The 18,925-nt window shown below is 40.2% G+C and overlaps 2 protein-coding genes across 4 annotated transcripts; one reads left to right on the top strand and one right to left on the bottom strand.

Moving 5' to 3' along the window:
* Positions 1-5,026: 5,026 nt before the first annotated feature.
* Positions 5,027-10,104, bottom strand: rnf114 (ring finger protein 114). The gene is made up of 6 exons (XM_077727787.1): positions 9,916-10,104; positions 8,743-8,893; positions 8,334-8,440; positions 7,092-7,206; positions 6,901-7,008; positions 5,027-6,823 (listed from the first exon to the last, which is right to left on the bottom strand). Exons 1-6 carry the CDS (start codon positions 10,095-10,097, stop codon positions 6,758-6,760), a joined length of 729 nt encoding a protein of 242 aa, XP_077583913.1. The 5' UTR covers positions 10,098-10,104; the 3' UTR covers positions 5,027-6,757.
* Positions 10,105-10,645: 541 nt separating this feature from the next.
* Positions 10,646-16,150, top strand: spata2 (spermatogenesis associated 2). 3 transcript variants are annotated; one of them, XM_077715264.1, is made up of 4 exons: positions 10,646-10,783; positions 10,962-11,131; positions 11,781-12,550; positions 13,198-16,150. In XM_077715264.1, the coding sequence occupies exons 3-4, from the start codon at positions 12,200-12,202 to the stop codon at positions 14,542-14,544; spliced, it is 1,698 nt and encodes a 565-aa protein (XP_077571390.1). In that variant the 5' UTR covers positions 10,646-10,783; positions 10,962-11,131; positions 11,781-12,199; the 3' UTR covers positions 14,545-16,150. The 3 variants fall into 3 exon arrangements, with proteins under 3 accessions (XP_077571390.1, XP_077571406.1, XP_077571398.1); XM_077715272.1 differs by having other exon boundaries at positions 10,683-10,783; positions 11,033-11,131; XM_077715280.1 differs by lacking the exon at positions 10,962-11,131.
* Positions 16,151-18,925: the final 2,775 nt, after the last annotated feature.

Here is an 18,925-nt window from a genome sequence, read left to right as displayed (position 1 = left end):
TCCCTTCTGTCCCGCCAATACTTGTCAGGCGAGAGAGCCATTAATGTTTAGCTGGCCAGTGATGGGAGCACTGACAGCACTCATCTGTCTAAGAAGACGAGATGAGGAAGAGGGACAGCCCATCAAAGGGTGCCACTTAAGAGCCAAATAAATGAGGGAGAAGGAAAAAAGATGGACAGACAGGGAAAGGAGCCATCTTTTTTTTCTTCTTTTTTTGCAATGTTAAAGGTTACGTCATAGAGGTGGGCCACGATTTGATACGACTGTCATCCACAGCCTCCCTTCCTTTTATAGCTTTTTCTATATCCACCTACACAGACCCCATCTTCCCAGCCCTCCACTTGCTTGTCAGCAGTTTGATTCAATACCTGCAGGTTAGTTACTCATTGAGCCGAGGAAGTGCTAGTTCCAGTGAAGCTGCATGGACGGCTGACTATGAGGCAGGGTAGGGGGGAGCGGTTGATTGACAGATGCGCCGTTGTCGTACCATTCCCTCCAGTAAAGACACAACACACAGGAAGTGGAGGGAGGTAAAAAAGTTTTTCATATGAATGCTACACAGCAGCTCTAGTTAATAATTGGGAAGTCTTAGGGGTAGTGATTACCAATAAATGACATTGACACATTAGTGTGGTGAGAGATTGGCAGGTTTTGGAAATTGGGCAGTTGCACCTCAACGGGGTGTTTGCAATTATCTTTATTGTTCTTTTTTGACTTGGTAATAGCACATATTCAGTTTGAAATAAAAAAGTGAAAGTTTTTCGGTTCCGCTTCTGTCTACCGACAGTTGTCCTAGAAATAAACTACTGTGAAATATTTTATGTTCTGTTGCTGTAGAAAATGAAACATATGTATATGTGTATATGTATATGTGAAATGCACTAGTGTGAGTTCCAGGTCTTGCATCAGGAAAATAAACACAAGCAAGAATGAGCAAAACCATTGACTATATTGACATGGCCATTGTGAGCACTGGTTTAAATCCTACTGAAACTCTGTGGAAGAAGCTGAAGCACGGGGTCTGAAGTTCACTTCCTTCAAAAAGGGTATGCTGGTGTAAATGTAAGTAATGTAAAAGTAAGTGTTTCAATTTATATGACATGTAGTATGGAGTGCGTGTGTGTGTTCCCCATCTGTGTGAGAGTTTCTTATTGTCATTTTTTTCCAGGACAAATTCTTTAATTGGCATGACAAGATAAATAGAGGGAGTGGAACTATTGTCTTTCAGATCAGTTGTCAGTTTGTTTCTGCTGTCAGCACTTTGACTCACTACCTGCCTGGTTAATCATCGAGCTTGTCTGTGCTACTGAGGTGCGGGGCCCACCGTCACGTACCCCCGTCAGTGCCACAAAGCGGCATCATGTGATTGACAGATTAGCAAGCCTTGGCGCTTTTTGCAAAGAAAGACTGGGAAAAAAGGGTGGAGTGTGCTGATTGGAATTGAAGGAGACTCACTGAGGTGGTGTGCAGGGGGGTTGCATTTACTAGATGTAGGGGGAATGGAGGTCAACAGGTCTTCTCCAAGCGAATAAAAACATAATATCTGAGAATGGTTTGACAAATCAGCAGAAATTCGACAAATTCAAGGAAAGAATGTATACACTCTGTTCTGGAAATTGTTCTGCTAGGCTTGCAAATCACATTCATTGATTTTCACCGCTTATCCTGGTCAGCGTCGTGGGGTGCTGGAGCATATTCCCGTTGAATTTCGGGCGAAAGGCAGACTACACCCTAGACTGGTCGCCAGTCAGTTGTAGGCTATACATAGAGAGAAAACTATTCGCTCTCATACACACCACTGCGAATTAAGCTCATGCATGCCTTGACTGAATGTGCCGAGTGAACCACTATAACTCCGATGGGCAAAATGTATTGTAAATTTCATAAATGAATGGTGATAGCAGAGTTAAAATAATTCTAATCAGAATAATTCACATCAAACTCGGCAAAAACCTGTACCATCCACGTACACACCTCCCATAAAGGCGGCACACAGTCCTCATTTTTCCTTTCCATTCACAGATCATTTAAATATCCCGCATAAGGAAGGACGTTTTATATTCTCATTGTATTCGAACAAATTATTGTAATTATTGCACTTTCGTACTATTCAAAGTAAATTATGTATATTAGTTTTCCTACGTGACTTTTTATGACAAAAATGTATTAATTAGTATGCTACATTTCCATTTAATTCTATACATATAGTTAAAAAAATCCTCATTTATACTGCATGGAACATTACCAAGGTTTCTGGGTATTTACCAAACCAACCACTTTGGAGAAAGGAAAGAAATTCTCCAGCAAGTGAAGAGATTTTGGTTATGAAAGGAAAACAGCCTCCCCTTTTGGACACTTATGCTGCTACACCCAACATTTGTTCAACCCTTTTGATAAGGTTGTCAGCATTCTTGTCCTCTTCTCCTTCTCTAACTCCCCCATGAAGGCCCTCTGAGATTTGATTTCAAATGGAAAAATTAATGGGAGAAAAACAGCTCTAGGGCTAGCTCACTTCCGCACACATAGAGTACCCTATGAATTTTGCCGGGCCTACTGGGGTAAAGAGAGGGAGGGGTACTAAAACTTAGATCCACTTGTCCTGCTATTCCTCTATTAGTCCCACCTGGGATGTTCTGGTTGTGTGGGGAGCCACACCACCACTTTTGTTTACACCCTAGAGGGCTCAACTTTCAAATATTAGTACAGCAGCAGTGCGAATCTCCAATAAATAAATAACTAAGGATATAATGATTAGCAATCCTCTTGACAGCTGTATGAATCATTGATGTTCATTTTCACTTCCAGGAGAACATTTTTTGCCATAGCTAGGGTTTTTAAAAACTCTTTAAGCACCTACAACTTTTTAGCCCCCCACCAAAGTCCTCAACGGTCAACTCAAGTCTGGTTTATCCCATGCTTTTCTGTTGCTTGAAATGTGTTCCAAACCTGTTTTAGACTTTCTATTGACAAGAGTCACAGTACGAGGACACAAAAACGGAATGTGAACAATGCAAGATGCAGTTTAGCTGATACAAAGTACTGTCTGTGTTTGGCTGGCAACGAGGGTAGAGTTTTAAAGCGGAAGCGGAATTGGTACGATTCCAGTATTGAAGTTGGGTAAGCCACTGGCACTTTGTGTTCAAACATTTGAGAGGACCAATTGCCTAGCTGCTGCACTCGGGAAGCAGGATTCCCGTTCTTCCTGTTTCTCCTGACTTTGAGGAATTTATGGTGAACAAACTCCCAACGCTCCTCTTACATGGCTCACACACCTCGTGGCAGATACCTGCTCAGCAAAATTAGAAAGTGGGAGATGTGTGCGGAGAACTTTCTGGCATTTGAAGAGATTCTACCTCTTGTGACAAGGATCTTGTCAAACTTTCTTCATACTATATTTTAGAGCAGAGGTGAGCAAAGTATGGCCTGTGGGGCACATCCAGTACATCCATACAAGCTCACTACCTGTCATTGATTGTGATAGTCATCCAATTCATTTAAACTGAGAGGACTGACCGTGAATGCTTATCTTTCAATGCCATTGGTGGCACCAGACGTCCAATCCATTGTGGCAGGAAGCCAAATGATCCCTGCTAGCCTCTCTTAGTCAAAATGGATTGGTCATCTGGCGCTGTCCATAGGTTAATCAGCCTTATCATGCATTTACATTATCAACACTCCTGCAAAACCATTTGATTTAGTCCAGCATTCCACACAATAATCACATTCATCAAACCCATTAATAAATAAATGATTTTTCGAACAATATTTCCCACATTGTAAGACAAAAAAAAAACAATGCAGTGACATTTTGCAGTAATGCACCCAATAATCCAGTACACTTTATCGAATAGAAGAGTAAATATTTCGATGCAAAGAATTTTTCCTGACTGAGTTTACATGCAATAAAATAGAATGCTGAGAAAACATTAGATCGAAAAGGTTGAAAATGAGGTGTTGAAAGCCCAAATGTTGGTACAGTGTGTCTACGACATACCTAAGAAAAAAGTGCATCTTTTTTTTGCAGGAAGCCCCTGGCTACGTGTAGCATTAATTGCTACCTCCACATGGCCTGCAGACTCCACACAGTAGCTTAGGCTTGCATCAAAGACACCACTCAGTGAACTTTATGAAAATTTTATTGAATGTGTTCACTTCTCTTCCTTTTTTCCCATCTTTCTTCCTATTCCCTACCTTGCCCCCCTTCTCCATTTTTAGCTCAGCCATCAAACAGACAAGAAAGACTTCTCGCTGCCATGTTTTTCGGCTCCACTTCCTTCCTGCCCAGGAGCACTGGAATATCTCGTTAGTTCTCACGCAGCTAATATCTCTCCCCTATCTGCCGAGAGCAAAACTAGAAAGGGGGGCTACATCAAGACGTTTGGTGGGTGAGATTCTCTACACAGAGCAAGGTGAGACAGTGTAATACCATTTAGCGAAAATAATTGCGTCGAATAGAGATGAGAAGCTTTCCTCTCCCCAAAGACAATAAACACCAAAGGGCTTGAGTTGCATCATAAGTCTAGCACAACTACATGCAATAAATACAATGCAACATGTTTGTTGGTGTGACAATACCATCCTGAGTTTTATTGCATCTAGTTTAAACCAATTAAGAACAAAATACTGAACCTTATTTGATCTGAAATTGCTGGCATTATTAGGGAAATATATGAACAGTCTTTAACTCTACATCTATGGATTTGAAATTTGACAATTATAACTGTGATTAATCAATGGTATCATTTTAGGGACTTTTTAATGTTTGGGAAAAGTGAGGCAATTATATTATAATAGACAGCTAGAAAATGTTTACCAGGTCTTAGCCACCTCAAACACCATAACTTAAAATACACAAATGTGATGCCGGTAGCCCAATGACCATATAATTTTACAATAGGCCCGTTCTAAAAATAGATAATCTCTGATGGAGCATTGGAATTTTTATTTGTCTGTATTTATAAACTGTACTCATTTACTGCTGATATCATATACAATTATCACTCTTGAAAACAAAGTGCCACTCCAATTCAAACAAACATAGGGATTTAATAAGAAATTAGATTAAACCTAACTAGTTAGAAGTGAACGAAATACACAGCAATATACACAGGCCTGGATTAACATTATGCTTTTTTTTTTAAAGATTATTATTCTGCAGATAAGAATCATATTAGGATCCCTCATTTGGCAATTTTTAAAAGAGCTACAAACATCATTCATCTCTGGTATTTACATTCAATCCTTCTTCATTACCCATGTAAAGACAAAGAGTTGAATTCATTACATTTTACTAGAGGTCATGCTTTTAGTGCAGTGATTGGTTTATTGACAGGGTTATTAAACATTTTGGAGACAAAGTTGTTGTACATTTAAATGGAGAGTGCCACCAAAGACTATTCAAGTCATTAGATGCATGAAAGTCCACAGCTACTTCATCTGAGTTTATTGTGCAGAGTGACTATAGCCTCTGTTTGTTCATAATACAAGTAAATGCAAAAATAACGGTGTTTGGCAAAGTAAAGAACAAAACACTGACAATAAACAGAAACACAACCACACTATTGCCATTAGATGAAATAGCTGCGTAACAATCTGGTGCCAATTTTGGGAAGCAACAGCAGTGGCCTATAATAATGATAATTAATAATGATAAGATGATGATAATGATAAGATGGTGGCGCGCATGGGTGCAGCAGCTCTATGCTCTTCAGTTATTATTATTTACTAACTATGAACTGACAGCTTGTATTCAATTTGTTTTTTTAACAGTCACCACTGATGAAGTTTATCCAAAGGAACTAAGATGGGGAACATGACAAAACTAAATATTTGATCTGCTGTAAATTGTTTACAAGCGAAGCGGTCGCTCGTTTATGACCAAAATCTGCAGATTTACGTAAATTGTAGTCAAGACTAGTTTAAGAGAAATCTTAGGAAGAGCAGCAGTACAGTAGAGCACATATATAAGTACGGTGGGACAGTATCAACTGTCCACAACGGCTACCTCAGGGTGGCTGGGATGCTACTGCCCCCCACTGGCCAAAACACATGCAAAATATTAGCCACCAAAATCACTGAGGTGGCTGCAGTACAGCACACTTGGATTAGTTTGTTCAGTGAATCATTAGCCCTGTCATTTGAGGAACTGGGGCAAAAAAAAGACAACAAACAAAATAAAACATCAGGGTTTGACCCACACATTTTTTCCTTTCCAGAAGACACATTATACACTAAGGTGTTACATAAAACCTGTGAAATAACATTATACACATAGGTAGTAGGACAAAACATGTACAAATAAATGGAATAAGAACCTCCATCTACCCTTGAACCATGCTTGGTTTGGGATTCCTATAAATTAATATTACTGTTCAGAGCAGCGAGGTTTGTGGTGGTAGTGGTGGTGGTACCTTTATACTGGCATTAAAAAAAATCCATCAACTAATAAATTGATCTATTGGTTAGTAAATACTCAACAAGTTGAACCAGAGAGGAAGATTTGATACCGTAAAATAAATACCTAAAAACCAGACAGTATGCTCTTTAACTGTGATGCACGGTTTATTCCTGCCATCATAAACCTCTATATTCATGGGTACAACTTCTCATGAAACTCATTAGCCATTCACCAAGATTATGATTTCTAAATGGAAATACAAGCGTGCTGTTCTGCCTTAAAAAATAAAAATAAAATAAAAATAAAGAAAAAAACATCGCACCTCATCCTCCCTTTCCTACTTGGGAATGTTTCCACACTTCAGTTGTCCAGAAGGGAACGTTGTAAAGCCTCTTGCATCATTGTGTGCTCGTCTGTAGAGTAATCCTGTGCAAAATATTATCAAGCATATTAATTTAATTACAGATGAATTGAGCAATCACATAGGTAGTGCACAAACTCACAACAAAGGTGTCGTATGAAAAAGTGTGCCGTATTTTCAGATGCTGGAAGAAATCAGTACTCCTATAGTTTGGATCCCCCCATGGCATCGAAGCACAAATGGGGCAAACCTATGAACAAAGAAGATAACGCTGATTTTTGTTTTAGCTGTGCATGAAGGGCGGGTGATGCAGCTGACTGAAGGACTTCTCACCACTTGCCGTGCATCACGGGCATGCTGGGTAGTGCAGTGCTCAACCAGGCCGTCCTGATCAAGGTTGTGGCAGTTGCAGTAAGGGCAGGTAAAAGTATATCGATTTGGCACCGCACTGTAAGGAAACAATTGAAAATAACCATGCTGCTTGATTTTCTTTTTTCCAACTGTTTCTAAGCATAAGATGATAGCAGAACGAATCCTAGTGGTGCCTGATACAAGACCTAGCCAATTTAAGATATTTTTAGTAAAAATCATCATTGAATGTTTTGTGACATCCTACACACAATAGAATGTTAAATTCAATTGCACTATATTAAAGCTAACACATAGTTCAAAATAATGGCACGATTACAATAATCAGAATTCAAATTGCCATTAACAGGCTCCAAACGTGTCAGTTTGATTACCCAAATAAGCCAAATACATTTGAAAAGTAACTGAACAACACTCAGAGTAATATAATTAAAAAAAATATTCACAGGCTCCTATCTGATAAAGTAAAATTACTGTGACATCCATATGCAACATCTCCATGATTATACTGCCCCCAGATGGCCGAGTCGTGGATACCAGAAGGCACAAATTAAAAGGAACTAATGTGACCAAAATAAGATACTGATACACTACGAATATTACGCTTGGTAATAATTTTAGTCATAAAATCACCGGCCGTACATCGCTTTGTACACGAGATCAGCCCAATTTGAGAGTGCACATTGGAGAAGAATTACTTGTATTTTGGCCATACCTTACTAAAAAAAAATGCAAAACATAGGACGAAACTTTTTTTGATAAAATGGAGTCCACTGTTTCAATTTGTAAATAGTCATAAATCACATATTTTATAGGTCACTCTGAACACAGGTAGAATTTTCTTCAATTTTAATGGAAAAGATGAAAGAGTGTGAATGTTATAAATTAGTCGTGCTCTATTTTGAATTGCACATTTATCAAAAGGCATTACTTTAAATTGCATTGTATGGGTTTTATCTCTGTTACCAGAAATACAGCACACGACTGAGACTGTCATCATTGGCATGGAGCGTAAGGAATTCACCACTTCCTGTTCATACAGGTTTTTGTTATTCTTATAAACTCAAGAAGAACTGTCACGCTGATGTTTTTTTCCTGACTGAGGTTAGTTAATCCTACCTGTGATATCAACTGACTACATTTTACAGTAGGACTAAATTACATACCAAAGTAGTATTTTTACACAGTTCAATGTTGTATCTTGACCTGATTACAGCAGGCTGGCTTTGGGCAGTGGTCCTAACTCCTTCCTCAATGTACTCCTGGTATTTTGGACAAGAACCAGTGTGGGCTCTCATTTGAGAAAGGCCAACCTGAAAAGTAAAACAGTGCATTAGCAAACCACCCCTCATCAGATTCATATAAATAATAAACACCAAAATCTACATGTATATAGACTAAATACTGTAATTTCTCATCCATACACACCTCCCCACTTCAAAACTCAAGGGTGTGTATTAATAGACATCGTAAAGCAAGGGTGCATATTTCAAAGAAATCTAACTGCCTGTTGATTTTGCTTTTTCTTATTCCTTCCAAGTGCCTGATAATCATTTTTTCTATTGACTTTTTTTTAATCTTACTAGAATGGCCGTAAAAAAAGATCATAACACACCTGAGCTCCACACCCTTTGCACGCTGCCACAGATGATCGGATGAGGGCCTCGAGCTCCACAGCTTTTGTGCAATGGCCAAGCGCGGCTCGACACACTGCACACGCAGGTTTCTGTGGACGCAAACATTTCTGCAAACAAGTCTGGCAGAACCTAAAGGTTGGAAACGATAAAGATGATTAAAAGATGATTTAACTTTAACTTTGGATAACTTTATACATCCAGTATTTGAGAAATGTCATTGTGATAGGAGCAAGAAAGGCATAATTATAAGTTAGGCATTACAGTCACAAGGCCGCAGAACAACAAAGCAAAAGCAGAAAGTACAAAGCAAATCAAAGTAAATGAAATCACCAAATCAAATCATTAAGGCAGAAAAAGCAGCAAAAACACAAAACGAGCAAGAGTGGCCTGAACTACATCCTAAACCGCCTTTTCAATATCTAAACAGAACAAATTTGAATAAAATGAGCCTATATCTTAATGAGAATTGCTCATCTGAAATAATGTGAAAATATGTCCCACGAAAGTAAAAAGTTACATTTCTTTTATGAGAATTTAGGAGGCGTGATAAATGTAGTCTTATTTTATTAACACTAAAAAAAATAGTTTCGTGTTGAAAAGTAACATTAAAATTACAACTAAAGTACTGTACAGCATTAACAATCACATGACTTAGATGCAAAACGTGTAGTCCTTAATGGATAGTGTAATAAACAAGCGGATGACTAAAGGACTACAACTCCCAAGTGCTGTCTTTGATGTAAACAAAACCGAGACTGGTGTGGCAAACTAGCGTTTAGCTAAAGAATCAAGTGGGCAGAAAAGACAAAGAATGCTCATAACAGTTGACGTGTTCCAACTATAGTCGCGATAGAGGGAGAACGCCGTAGTGAAAATAGTTATTCTCCATGTTATTACTCTTTAACAGGCATAAGAGCAGGTTCAAAACCCGTAGACGGAAGAAAAAAAATCTTAAATGGTCACGCACATCAATCATCAGCATTGTGCTAGGCCTTGAAAAAGAAAATGTTTCAACACAACTAAGGCCGTAGTGAGTAAATGAGTCGACTAAACAACCACTTTATTTCCAAATGGTTTCCATAGACGACGCGTTGCTGATGGGAGACGGTGTCAACGAGAATTGCTGTCAAGCGGGGACAATGATTACTTACGTGTGGCCGCACTGTGTTGTGACCGGACTGTCAAATATCTCGAGGCAAACGGGACAAAGGAATTCGGACACATCGCCGCTCGTGTCAGAGACATTTTTTTTGTGCTGTGTAGCACTAAAGCCTCCTAGCATCGCCATTTCCTTTCTCTTCACTGTGTTCAGTTCTCCAACAAACCACGTCATAATATGTACTCATGTGAAAGGGCGGAGCCTACTGCCTAGAGACAATCAATCGGAATCACATAAATTGTAATCATTTGACAAATTTCCGGTCAAGCTTTCCATCTAAATAAAATTATTAATACGTAATGCAATTGTCATTAGCAGAATGTCATGTTCTCATTTGTTTTAATAATCATAACATTTGCAAATTATCTCAAAATGACAATAAACTCCCTACGAAATATGTGTTGCTCAAACGTTTGTAAAAACCAAAGACAACATCTGCGTGTTTTTTTTGGGGGGGTGACATTTTGTTTTTCGCATAATTTCCGGAAATTTGACAAGCAGTAGCCAGCAGGAAAATATAACCTATGTAGTGAAGTTACGAACGTAAAATGAGGTTTCATTTGTTTTCTTTTTTTTTTAATTTGAGCAAATAATTTTGTTAAAATAGGCATCAATAATCCCAGATCATTTAGTAATAGTACTGCGTTTTACTCTCACATAGCGTGTAGACACGCCTATTTTCATACAGCACGTGAGCACAAATATATCTAATTAGAAGTGTAGATTGCACCAGCGTGCCTAGTTGTCCCACTAAGCGGCGCGCCGACTAAATTGTTTGCTGTCAACATTTGGAAATAAATCATACATTTTTCATGATGCTTTTCAACTACATAACAAGTCATATGGGTGGGCTGCATTATGTGAGTATATTGAAAACATGTTGCTTTTAACAAATTTTTTGGATTCATATTTCGTATGTTGTGACTGTACATTTGCACACTTTTGCAACCGTATGTAACGGAACAAACGTGTATTTCTTGTTTGTTTGTTTTTGCGGGTTCAATGTATGGAATGCACTGACAACATTGCCCCTACTAGCTTAGCGTTCATCAGGCATGCAGTCTACAGATGCGTGTTGTATATCATCCTACTGTTTTGAATCTCCGAAGTGAGCCAATGACGCTGCATTATTGCGCATGCGCTGTGAGGTGATGGGAATTTCCAACAGCTGAGCAGGTTTCGATAGCTCCGGCTAACACTTGTGTAAGGTAAGATGGGCTACTGTTGCCGGTTTTTATCGATACGATGCCAAATCGAACACGATTATAGGAGAACCACCCGTTGAGCATTAATTACTCCTGTAATTGATACAAAAACTTCATTTATTTTGCCTGTAAAGACTACCCTGGTAGCTGTAGCTAATCAGCTACGGTGAAATGGGCGTTCACTGATTTCGCGCATTGGGGTTCCTTCTCAGTACGTGACTTTTATTTTTCGGGGGTGAATTTATGATGACACGGACGTAATTAAGTGATACATTAATCCTGATGTCAGATTGAATGGAGCAACGATGCGGGATGGTTCGGGGGATAGTAATGCTAGCTTTCTCGCTCTCTCTCTCGTCAGATCGCGTTCAATTGGTCAGTGGGTGTGTGGACTGGAATAACCAGATGACTAACTAGTCACTGCATACTTCAAATCTTAGTTATTCCAAAAACCCATTTGAAGATTGCATCCTAATATCCAGTCGCAAATTGCGTATGCATAAGATAAATTCACTTTCGATTTTGAGTGTCTTAGTGCATTTTTAACATTTTGGGCGAAATTAAAATCAATCACTATATTATGCATGAGTGCAAATTTCTTGTTGTCTTTCTTTTGTTTGGGTCCCTGAAATGTTCTCCTGTCACTTTACAGCTCAGAGCTGACTCAGGACAATCAATCTGTTTGGAAGCTTGACTTGGTGAGTCCCAGTGACCTTGGATCACGTGCTGCTTGCAACCAACAGACAAAAACATTGCGTAAACAAACAGAAAAAAAAGTCTGTCGACCGTAATCTAAAACGACATTGGCCAGTGTGTCAAGTCAGGCTCCAAGCCCGATCACAGATGACCAGAAGACATTCATGCAGCCTAAAGTTGACCTGCAACTACTGAAAGCACCATTGCTTAAGATGTGGTGGTGAGCGTTGTTTCTTTTTCACTCCAACAACCACGTCAACGTTGAAATTGTGCTCCAAGATAATGCTTGAATGTCACATCTTTGTGCATAATATGCAAAGAGAGTGATGTACTCTCAAAAAAGCAAATCATCTGACTGTTAGTCTGCTGCATATAATGGATGCAAAGTTAAAAGAAGACTTGTTCCGGAGATATGTGGTGGCACTTGAACGACGCCTTCATGATGGACGGGAAAAATATGGAATAGGGAATTCACATGAGGGAGACAATGGCAGGCACAAGGACAGTGAGGCCCTGCTTTCTACAGCTACAGCACTACTTGGAGCCTATCAGCCTGATCCAGGACAGCGTTTCCGCATGGTGCGTTTTTATGAAGTGGTGGAGGGTTCGCTGCGCTGCCAAAGGGGAGGCAATCTCAGGAGCTTGGAGAGGGCGTTCCACACTCTGGAAACCATATGCACAAATCTCTTACTCTTCCCCTGGAAGAAAGAGTTCAGATGTATAAAGGTAAGTTTATATCTCTTGAGGTTGTTTTGATCCTCTGAAGTAGGGGTGGGCAAACTATTCCACAAAGGGCTGCAGTGGGTGCAGGTTTTCAGTCCAACCCGTAAAGAGGACACCTTCACCCATCTGGTGTCCTACAAGTGCAATCAGTGGAGTGCAGTCAGGTGCTTCTTGTTTTTTGCAGAAATCTCATTGGTTAAAGTGTCTTTTTCTGGATCGGTTGCCGCAAAAACCTGCACCAACAGTGGCCCTCGAGGACCGATTTGCTCTGAGTGAAGACTCTTTGAAACAATTATTATGAGTGGAGCATTTACAGGTTTTTTTAATATTAGCATTCAGACAACTACATTCATCACGTTAGATGGATGAAAACCTGCTCCAGAGTGCTCAGGACCTTACACTTTGATAGAGGATATTCTAACATGATAACAAAGTTAAGCACAAAAGCTACACGGATGATGTGCAGTTTCAAAACAACTCTAAGTACTGCTTGCACATTTGGAGAATTCCTAACTTTGTTCAGTCCACTACACTTTTTCATTATTTTTTTTTTGCTTGAAAATGCTTTTTGGGCCGTAAGGATACATTTTGATTAAAGAAAATAAGTGTTGTGCAACGTGGATCCATCAAGCTGTCTCTTTTTCTTTCAGGCTTTCACTGGCCCATATGTGTATCACCTAAAATCTACAATTTCCGATCCCGAGCTTCGCTCTCTAATGCGCACAATTGGCTACACCTGTGACCACGATTCGCAGTTTTATTTCCAGGAGCATCCAGGAGGCTCGAGTCATCTCCGCCAGTTGTCTTTCGAGCTCTTTCTGGCCCAGGCCGAGTGTTGTCTTCTGGGGGAGATAGTGGCTCTGGCTCGGGGTTCGGCTTCAGAGTTGGAGGCCTTAGAGCTCCGCAGGGGTTGCAGAGATGACGCAGCTGGCTGTGCCGAGGCGCTTCGCAGACGTGACAGCCTCGGGGCGGACATGGCTCGCCTATCTGTGCAGCCGCTAGACATCGAGAGACCCCATGGTCACCACCTGAGGCGAGGTAGCCGACCGTCAAAGTCCGTGGATGTGACAGATGGGGCGGGTCACTGGCACGCAGCAGTTAGCAAACCGATCCTGAAAGCCTCATTGAGTCTGAGGAAGGAGCCTGTGTTTGTGGATGCTGAGGAAGATATGAAGGATGAGATCATTAGACCTAACACCTCAACGTCTCTTTTCTCCGTGGCCGCACTTCCTTCATACAACCCCATTCCCGATTTCTTCCCCACACAATCGCCCTCGCCAGCCGACGCGTATACATCCTATCACCTTTCGTCTTTGGATGAGATCGACTTGTACACAGAGAGGGGTGGAGGCAGCGCCGGCGGGAGACAAACACCCTCGCGGCCCCCTTCCAGAGAGCCCCGAGACGGGTGGGTGCTCAAATCCCACGGCAGTGTGAAGTGTCAGGGCTGTGGGTTGGGCTGCTCGACGGTGGCCTCTTGCCAGCGCTGTGACGTGATCCTTTGCCCGGCGTGTCATGACATTGAGCCCTCCCCTTGCTGTAGCCTGCAGGAGTACCACCCAAAATCAACCCGACCAATAGATGGATACATACCTGTGAAGGAGAAGCTTTCCGTCTACTCAAACACTCACTCCCACTCCCATCTCCACCCACACCCGCTCACACTGACCCATTCGCATACTCACTCCCATCCTCACCCCCACATGCTGGACAAGTCTTTGTTGTCCACTAAGCTGTTCCCGACTAAGTCCATTGCCTTGACTACGCCAAAGGCAGGCAGCGGTGAACGCATGAGCATGGGAGGATCAAGATGTGGCTTTTGCAACAAGCCTGGTGCGTCTCACACATGTGTCACCTGCTCCAAGGTGTCATGTGACACATGCATTGGCTTGTACGCCAAGGATATGTGCACGCGCAAGAATCCCCAGCACATATTTGTGCCCAACCATCAACTCAACTTCAAATCTGGCACCATATCTCACATGGTGTACCGATGATGCAGGTAGACTGAAGATTTGGTTCCTCGCTTTTAGCCCACCTCCTTTAAACGGCACCATCGCCATGCACTGTTCCTTTGACTCTGCTGCACCTTTTCGGAACTTGCTCCCAACTCTTGTTAAACTCCTAATAGTTCATTTTCTCCCGCTGTTGGTAGGGCATATTGACTGTTTTGAGTTCATCTAATATACTACTACTACTACTATGACTACTACATTTTGCCTTGCTACCTGCTAGTCATGTGATTATTATAGTGCTTACCCAGTTCCTCATTTTTGCTCCCTAAAAGGGAACCTGGAATTAAAAAGTTGAATGACTTCTCACCTAGAATAATGTCCAAAATGATATATACTTGTAAGCTGAGAAAAAAAAATCAAATATATATATATGTATGTATATATGTATATCTATATATATGTATGCATATACATATATGAAAAGAAACTATATCATGTATGTGTGTGTATATGTGTACTAAGAAGACCAGACATTGCGTGAAGAAAACTTTTATGAAAACTTGTTGAAAAAAGATACACTGGAAATTAATAACACAATAGTTTATATTTTAAAACTATAATTATTTAGCGTGAGAGTGTTAGATTAAAAAAATGCTATTAAGGATTAAAGGGAAGTGCAGTATCTCGAAGCGCCATTTTGGGACAATGATCCGTTGCCATATTGTTTCCATGAAGTCATGCCTTGTAAATGGCCAACCCCCAATTCCGTCCATTGTTCCCAGCAGACTGTTTTAGTGCTGCTGTTGTTATTATACTGGTGGATTGTTTGGAGCCCATTCAACCCCCATTTCAGGATGCTACAATTCGCTCACTAGATCAGAGGTTCCCTGTCAAGTCTCAGGTGGAGTCTCAGCAAGTGTCTGGGCCACAAATCAAATGCATGCAGATTCTCTTCAAGCATACAAAACTTGTTTTAAAACAGTATCTAATGTGAACGTTTTGTCATGCTTTTTGTCTACCTCAAACTCCTCCAACCAGTGTGATTTTCCAGTCTTTTAAATACCTGAAATGTTGGATGTGTTATATTTCCTAGATATGCCAATGGAGCTTTCCCTCGATCCTTCTCTACGGGGTCCCAACAGTGAAAAAAGTCAATTTGCATGATAGATTTGGCACATTTTATGCTCTGATGCAAACCCTTCAAAGGGGAATTCCCCGTGTGTACTCAATGGGCAGTAGTGCCCCAGAACACCGAACAACCACCAGAGTTCCTAAGAAAGCTGTTCAATAGGATTTTTCTATTTTTTAAGCAACTTTTTCCATTCACACCCAACATTCTTATGGCAATTCTAGTTGAAACAGCATGTGAAATCAAACACTTGTTAATGTAATTCTGTACGGTGTTGCAGCAGCACAGGCTTAAAGATGCTTCAAATGTCACAGAGGATTGCAGTTAAAGGGTTATCATTGTTTTAGCATCCATTTGTGTTCAGATTGCACGGTCCACACCATTGATGCATTTTTTTCTCTGACCAGCAGGTGGGCATTTATATTCTTATTTTATGAAAACCAGCACAGACAGTCATTTGAACCTATTGAGTTTTAAAAGAAATGTGCCACAATGTGTTTTTTTTTTTTTTTTTTTTGGGGGGGGGGGGGGATATGAGCCGCCCACATACACTACTTCTTAATTGTTACTTGATAGCTGCTGCCCTACATTGACAAATTGTCACTTAATAGAAAAGGAAACTGCATGGCATCTTTGGTATAGAGCCTGGGATGTGGAGGGTGCAGTATTCTGTGCTGCTGAGAGATGGCATCATCTGCCCAAACTGAAATATACTTGTGTGATGTTGCATACGTGTGCCGTCACCCCCCTCTTTGTATTGCCAATTGTCCAAATTTGGTTGAAAACTAGTACAACATGTGACCAGAAACCTAAGCATATTAAAAGTGTCGGAAACGGCATAGAGTAGTTGTTTCCGCATGTCATTGCAAGTTTAAAGGAGTAATGTTTTATGCTCGCATACACCAATCGTTCATGATACGAGTTATGCCTGGCCGAGGCAATGCCAATGAACTGCTTTCCTTCAAAAATCCTCTCAATACTTTAGTTTTCTCTTTTAAATACAGTGTGCTTAGTTCAGCCATTGCTTTAATGCAGTGTGTAGGTTGAGTTTTTAGTTTGTTTTCTGGCAATAATCTTTCTTGGCTGCTATATTCTGTTTAATTGCCTTGCAATCATATCTGCAATTTCCATGAAGTAATTCCTGTTGTGTACCCAGTGGAAAAGCCTGCGAGCGTGGCATCACCACAGTCCGTCCGACTGATTGCGCTCTATCTGTCTGTGTTGGCAGTAAGCCAGGGGGTAATATATGAAGTCATTGTTTACCAGAAGATATTAGTTTGGTTTAAGGGCATGTTTGTTGGAACACACGTTATGTTTTTGTTTTAAAATGATGAGCTTTCTGTTTGTTGCCCCTCAACCCTAAAAATACATCAACAAAATGATGCTCCTGCCTCTCTGCTTGGGTCTTTTAAGATGAATCACCTATTATGTCTCAAGTGATCTTAGGAAATGTGCAATCTTTTTTTTTCTTTTTCAACAAAGCCTTTTAAATGTTATTTAATATTAATCATACGTTATATATACGTACACTGTATATTCAGTTGTTCAGCTGTTGTCATTGTGAGTCATACCAGCAGAAAGGTGACTTTTCAAAGTGTTGCAAATGCCATGACATTGCCAAATGAAGAACAAATGATAAATGATAAAATTCTGAGGTCAGCCCGACATGTGTTGTCATTGTTCTATTTACAAAAAAATATATGGTTTTGCTAAAGTATAAACCTGTCTCTAGATGGTAAAGCTTTACTTAGCGGGCCAATCTATGTCATCTGGCGCAATTTTGAACAGCAAACTGATCATTTAGGTCACAAAAGGGCTAAACAGCTTTCAGGACTGCTGCTGTGTTTGTTGAAGGAAAATGTCTGCAGTAGTTTACATTTATCACAGGACATGGATTACTGATTTTGGACAAAAACGGACTTTGTTATTATGTGGCATGAAATTGCGCATTGAGCCATCCGAACACTATTGGTTGGAGGTCGACACTCCCTTTACCTGTGTGTCTGTGTGTGAGTGTGTGGTCCTCCTCCTGAACTTAAAAACTGGTATTACTGTTGGACTACCCTAACATTTGCAATGTTTTTGTCCCACTCTTGGCATGCTTTCTGTAAGTCCACACCCATCCTTCTATCCCTTCACCCAATAAGACATCACAACCCCCTGTCCATCCACGCAAATCTGGTGGGAAGGGAAATTAGCCAAAATTATGAATTGGTGAAAATATCTGTAAATGACTAAATCAAATGTAAATGATATTTTATAAGATAATTTAATGAATAAATCCCAGGAAAAAAGTGGTTCTTGACTCTTGTCTTTGTTTGAATGAGATGCATGTGGAGAAATGGTTTCAGTATTTTTATGATTCATCTTGCCACCTAAATGTGTTGTTTTTAAACAGTGAAGAATGCATAACTATTTTTTGTTTGGTGAACAGCAGGTGGCGTAAAATACCCACAGTCTGCAAAAGTAATAACAGCATAGTGATATCTGGCCTACTCGTGTCAAATGCTTTCATGTTAATCTGCTTTTCAAAGCCTCAAAATGCAATAAACCAAAGTTTATCACCACATAGTTATTTGAACACAAGTTGTAACTACGTAGTGACCTAAAGTGTATGCATAATTCATTGGTGCCGTAGAGCAAATTATAAGCAGTCCATCAAGGTGATTTTTTTTTAGCTCCGTGAAGGATTTATGTGGCAGGTTTCACCTAGCACAAGATGCTATTTTGAAATGCGCATATGCTCAGGGTAAACATGCAGATGTTTTTAAGCTCACTGTGTCTAAGCGAATTAAGTGCTCCAAGTTATCATTCGTGAACTGTAAACATACATACAATAGAATTGTTACTCCTGCCAAGTTAGTAAACATGATTTCATCTAATTTTCTCAACCGCTTTACACATATATATTTTTTACAAATTTGCCTGAAGTATTGTTTTTAAAAAATAATGTACCTGAGGGTATGGGGGTGAGGTATATTAGAGATGATCTAACGGTTAAAAATATTGAATCATTTAATTGTGGATTTAAATACTAGTAAAGATAATGTTGTTGTTTTTATATGACTAAAGAACACTGGCCTTAGTACAGATTGTGGCCCTCAGAGTCTTTGTTGGGGCTTGGCGCAGCTGTAATTATCTGCAAGGGGGGAATTAGAGAGATGGACATCAGAAGGACTACTGGCAATGATCGAAATTCAATGTGAGTGCCCATCTGAACGCGCTGCATCCTCCTCGGGGTCAAGTCACAACTGTTTGTGACAAACCGCCAAGAGGAAGGCTAAGGCCTACAAT

The sequence above is a fragment of the Stigmatopora nigra genome, chromosome 1, assembly GCF_051989575.1.
Source record: "Stigmatopora nigra isolate UIUO_SnigA chromosome 1, RoL_Snig_1.1, whole genome shotgun sequence".
Taxonomy (NCBI): Eukaryota; Metazoa; Chordata; class Actinopteri; order Syngnathiformes; family Syngnathidae; genus Stigmatopora; species Stigmatopora nigra.
The sequence above is the reverse complement of the archived record's forward strand: the minus strand, read 5'-3'. Positions and strand labels throughout refer to the sequence as shown.

Excerpts from the sequence above, each read along its gene's own strand:
- rnf114 (XM_077727787.1), bottom strand. The coding sequence starts at position 10,097 with ATGACGTGGTTTGTTGGAGAACTGAACACAGTGAAGAGAAAGGAAATG. Across the intron at positions 7,207-8,333 it reads AGCCAGCCTGCTGTAATCAG|TGCGGTGCCAAATCGATATA; the intron begins GTCAAGATACAA and ends GTTTCCTTACAG. Across the intron at positions 6,824-6,900 it reads TTTCATACGACACCTTTGTT|GATTACTCTACAGACGAGCA; the intron begins GTGAGTTTGTGC and ends TATTTTGCACAG.
- spata2 (XM_077715280.1), top strand. The coding sequence starts at position 12,200 with ATGGATGCAAAGTTAAAAGAAGACTTGTTCCGGAGATATGTGGTGGCA. Across the intron at positions 12,551-13,197 it reads AAGAGTTCAGATGTATAAAG|GCTTTCACTGGCCCATATGT; the intron begins GTAAGTTTATAT and ends TTTTTCTTTCAG.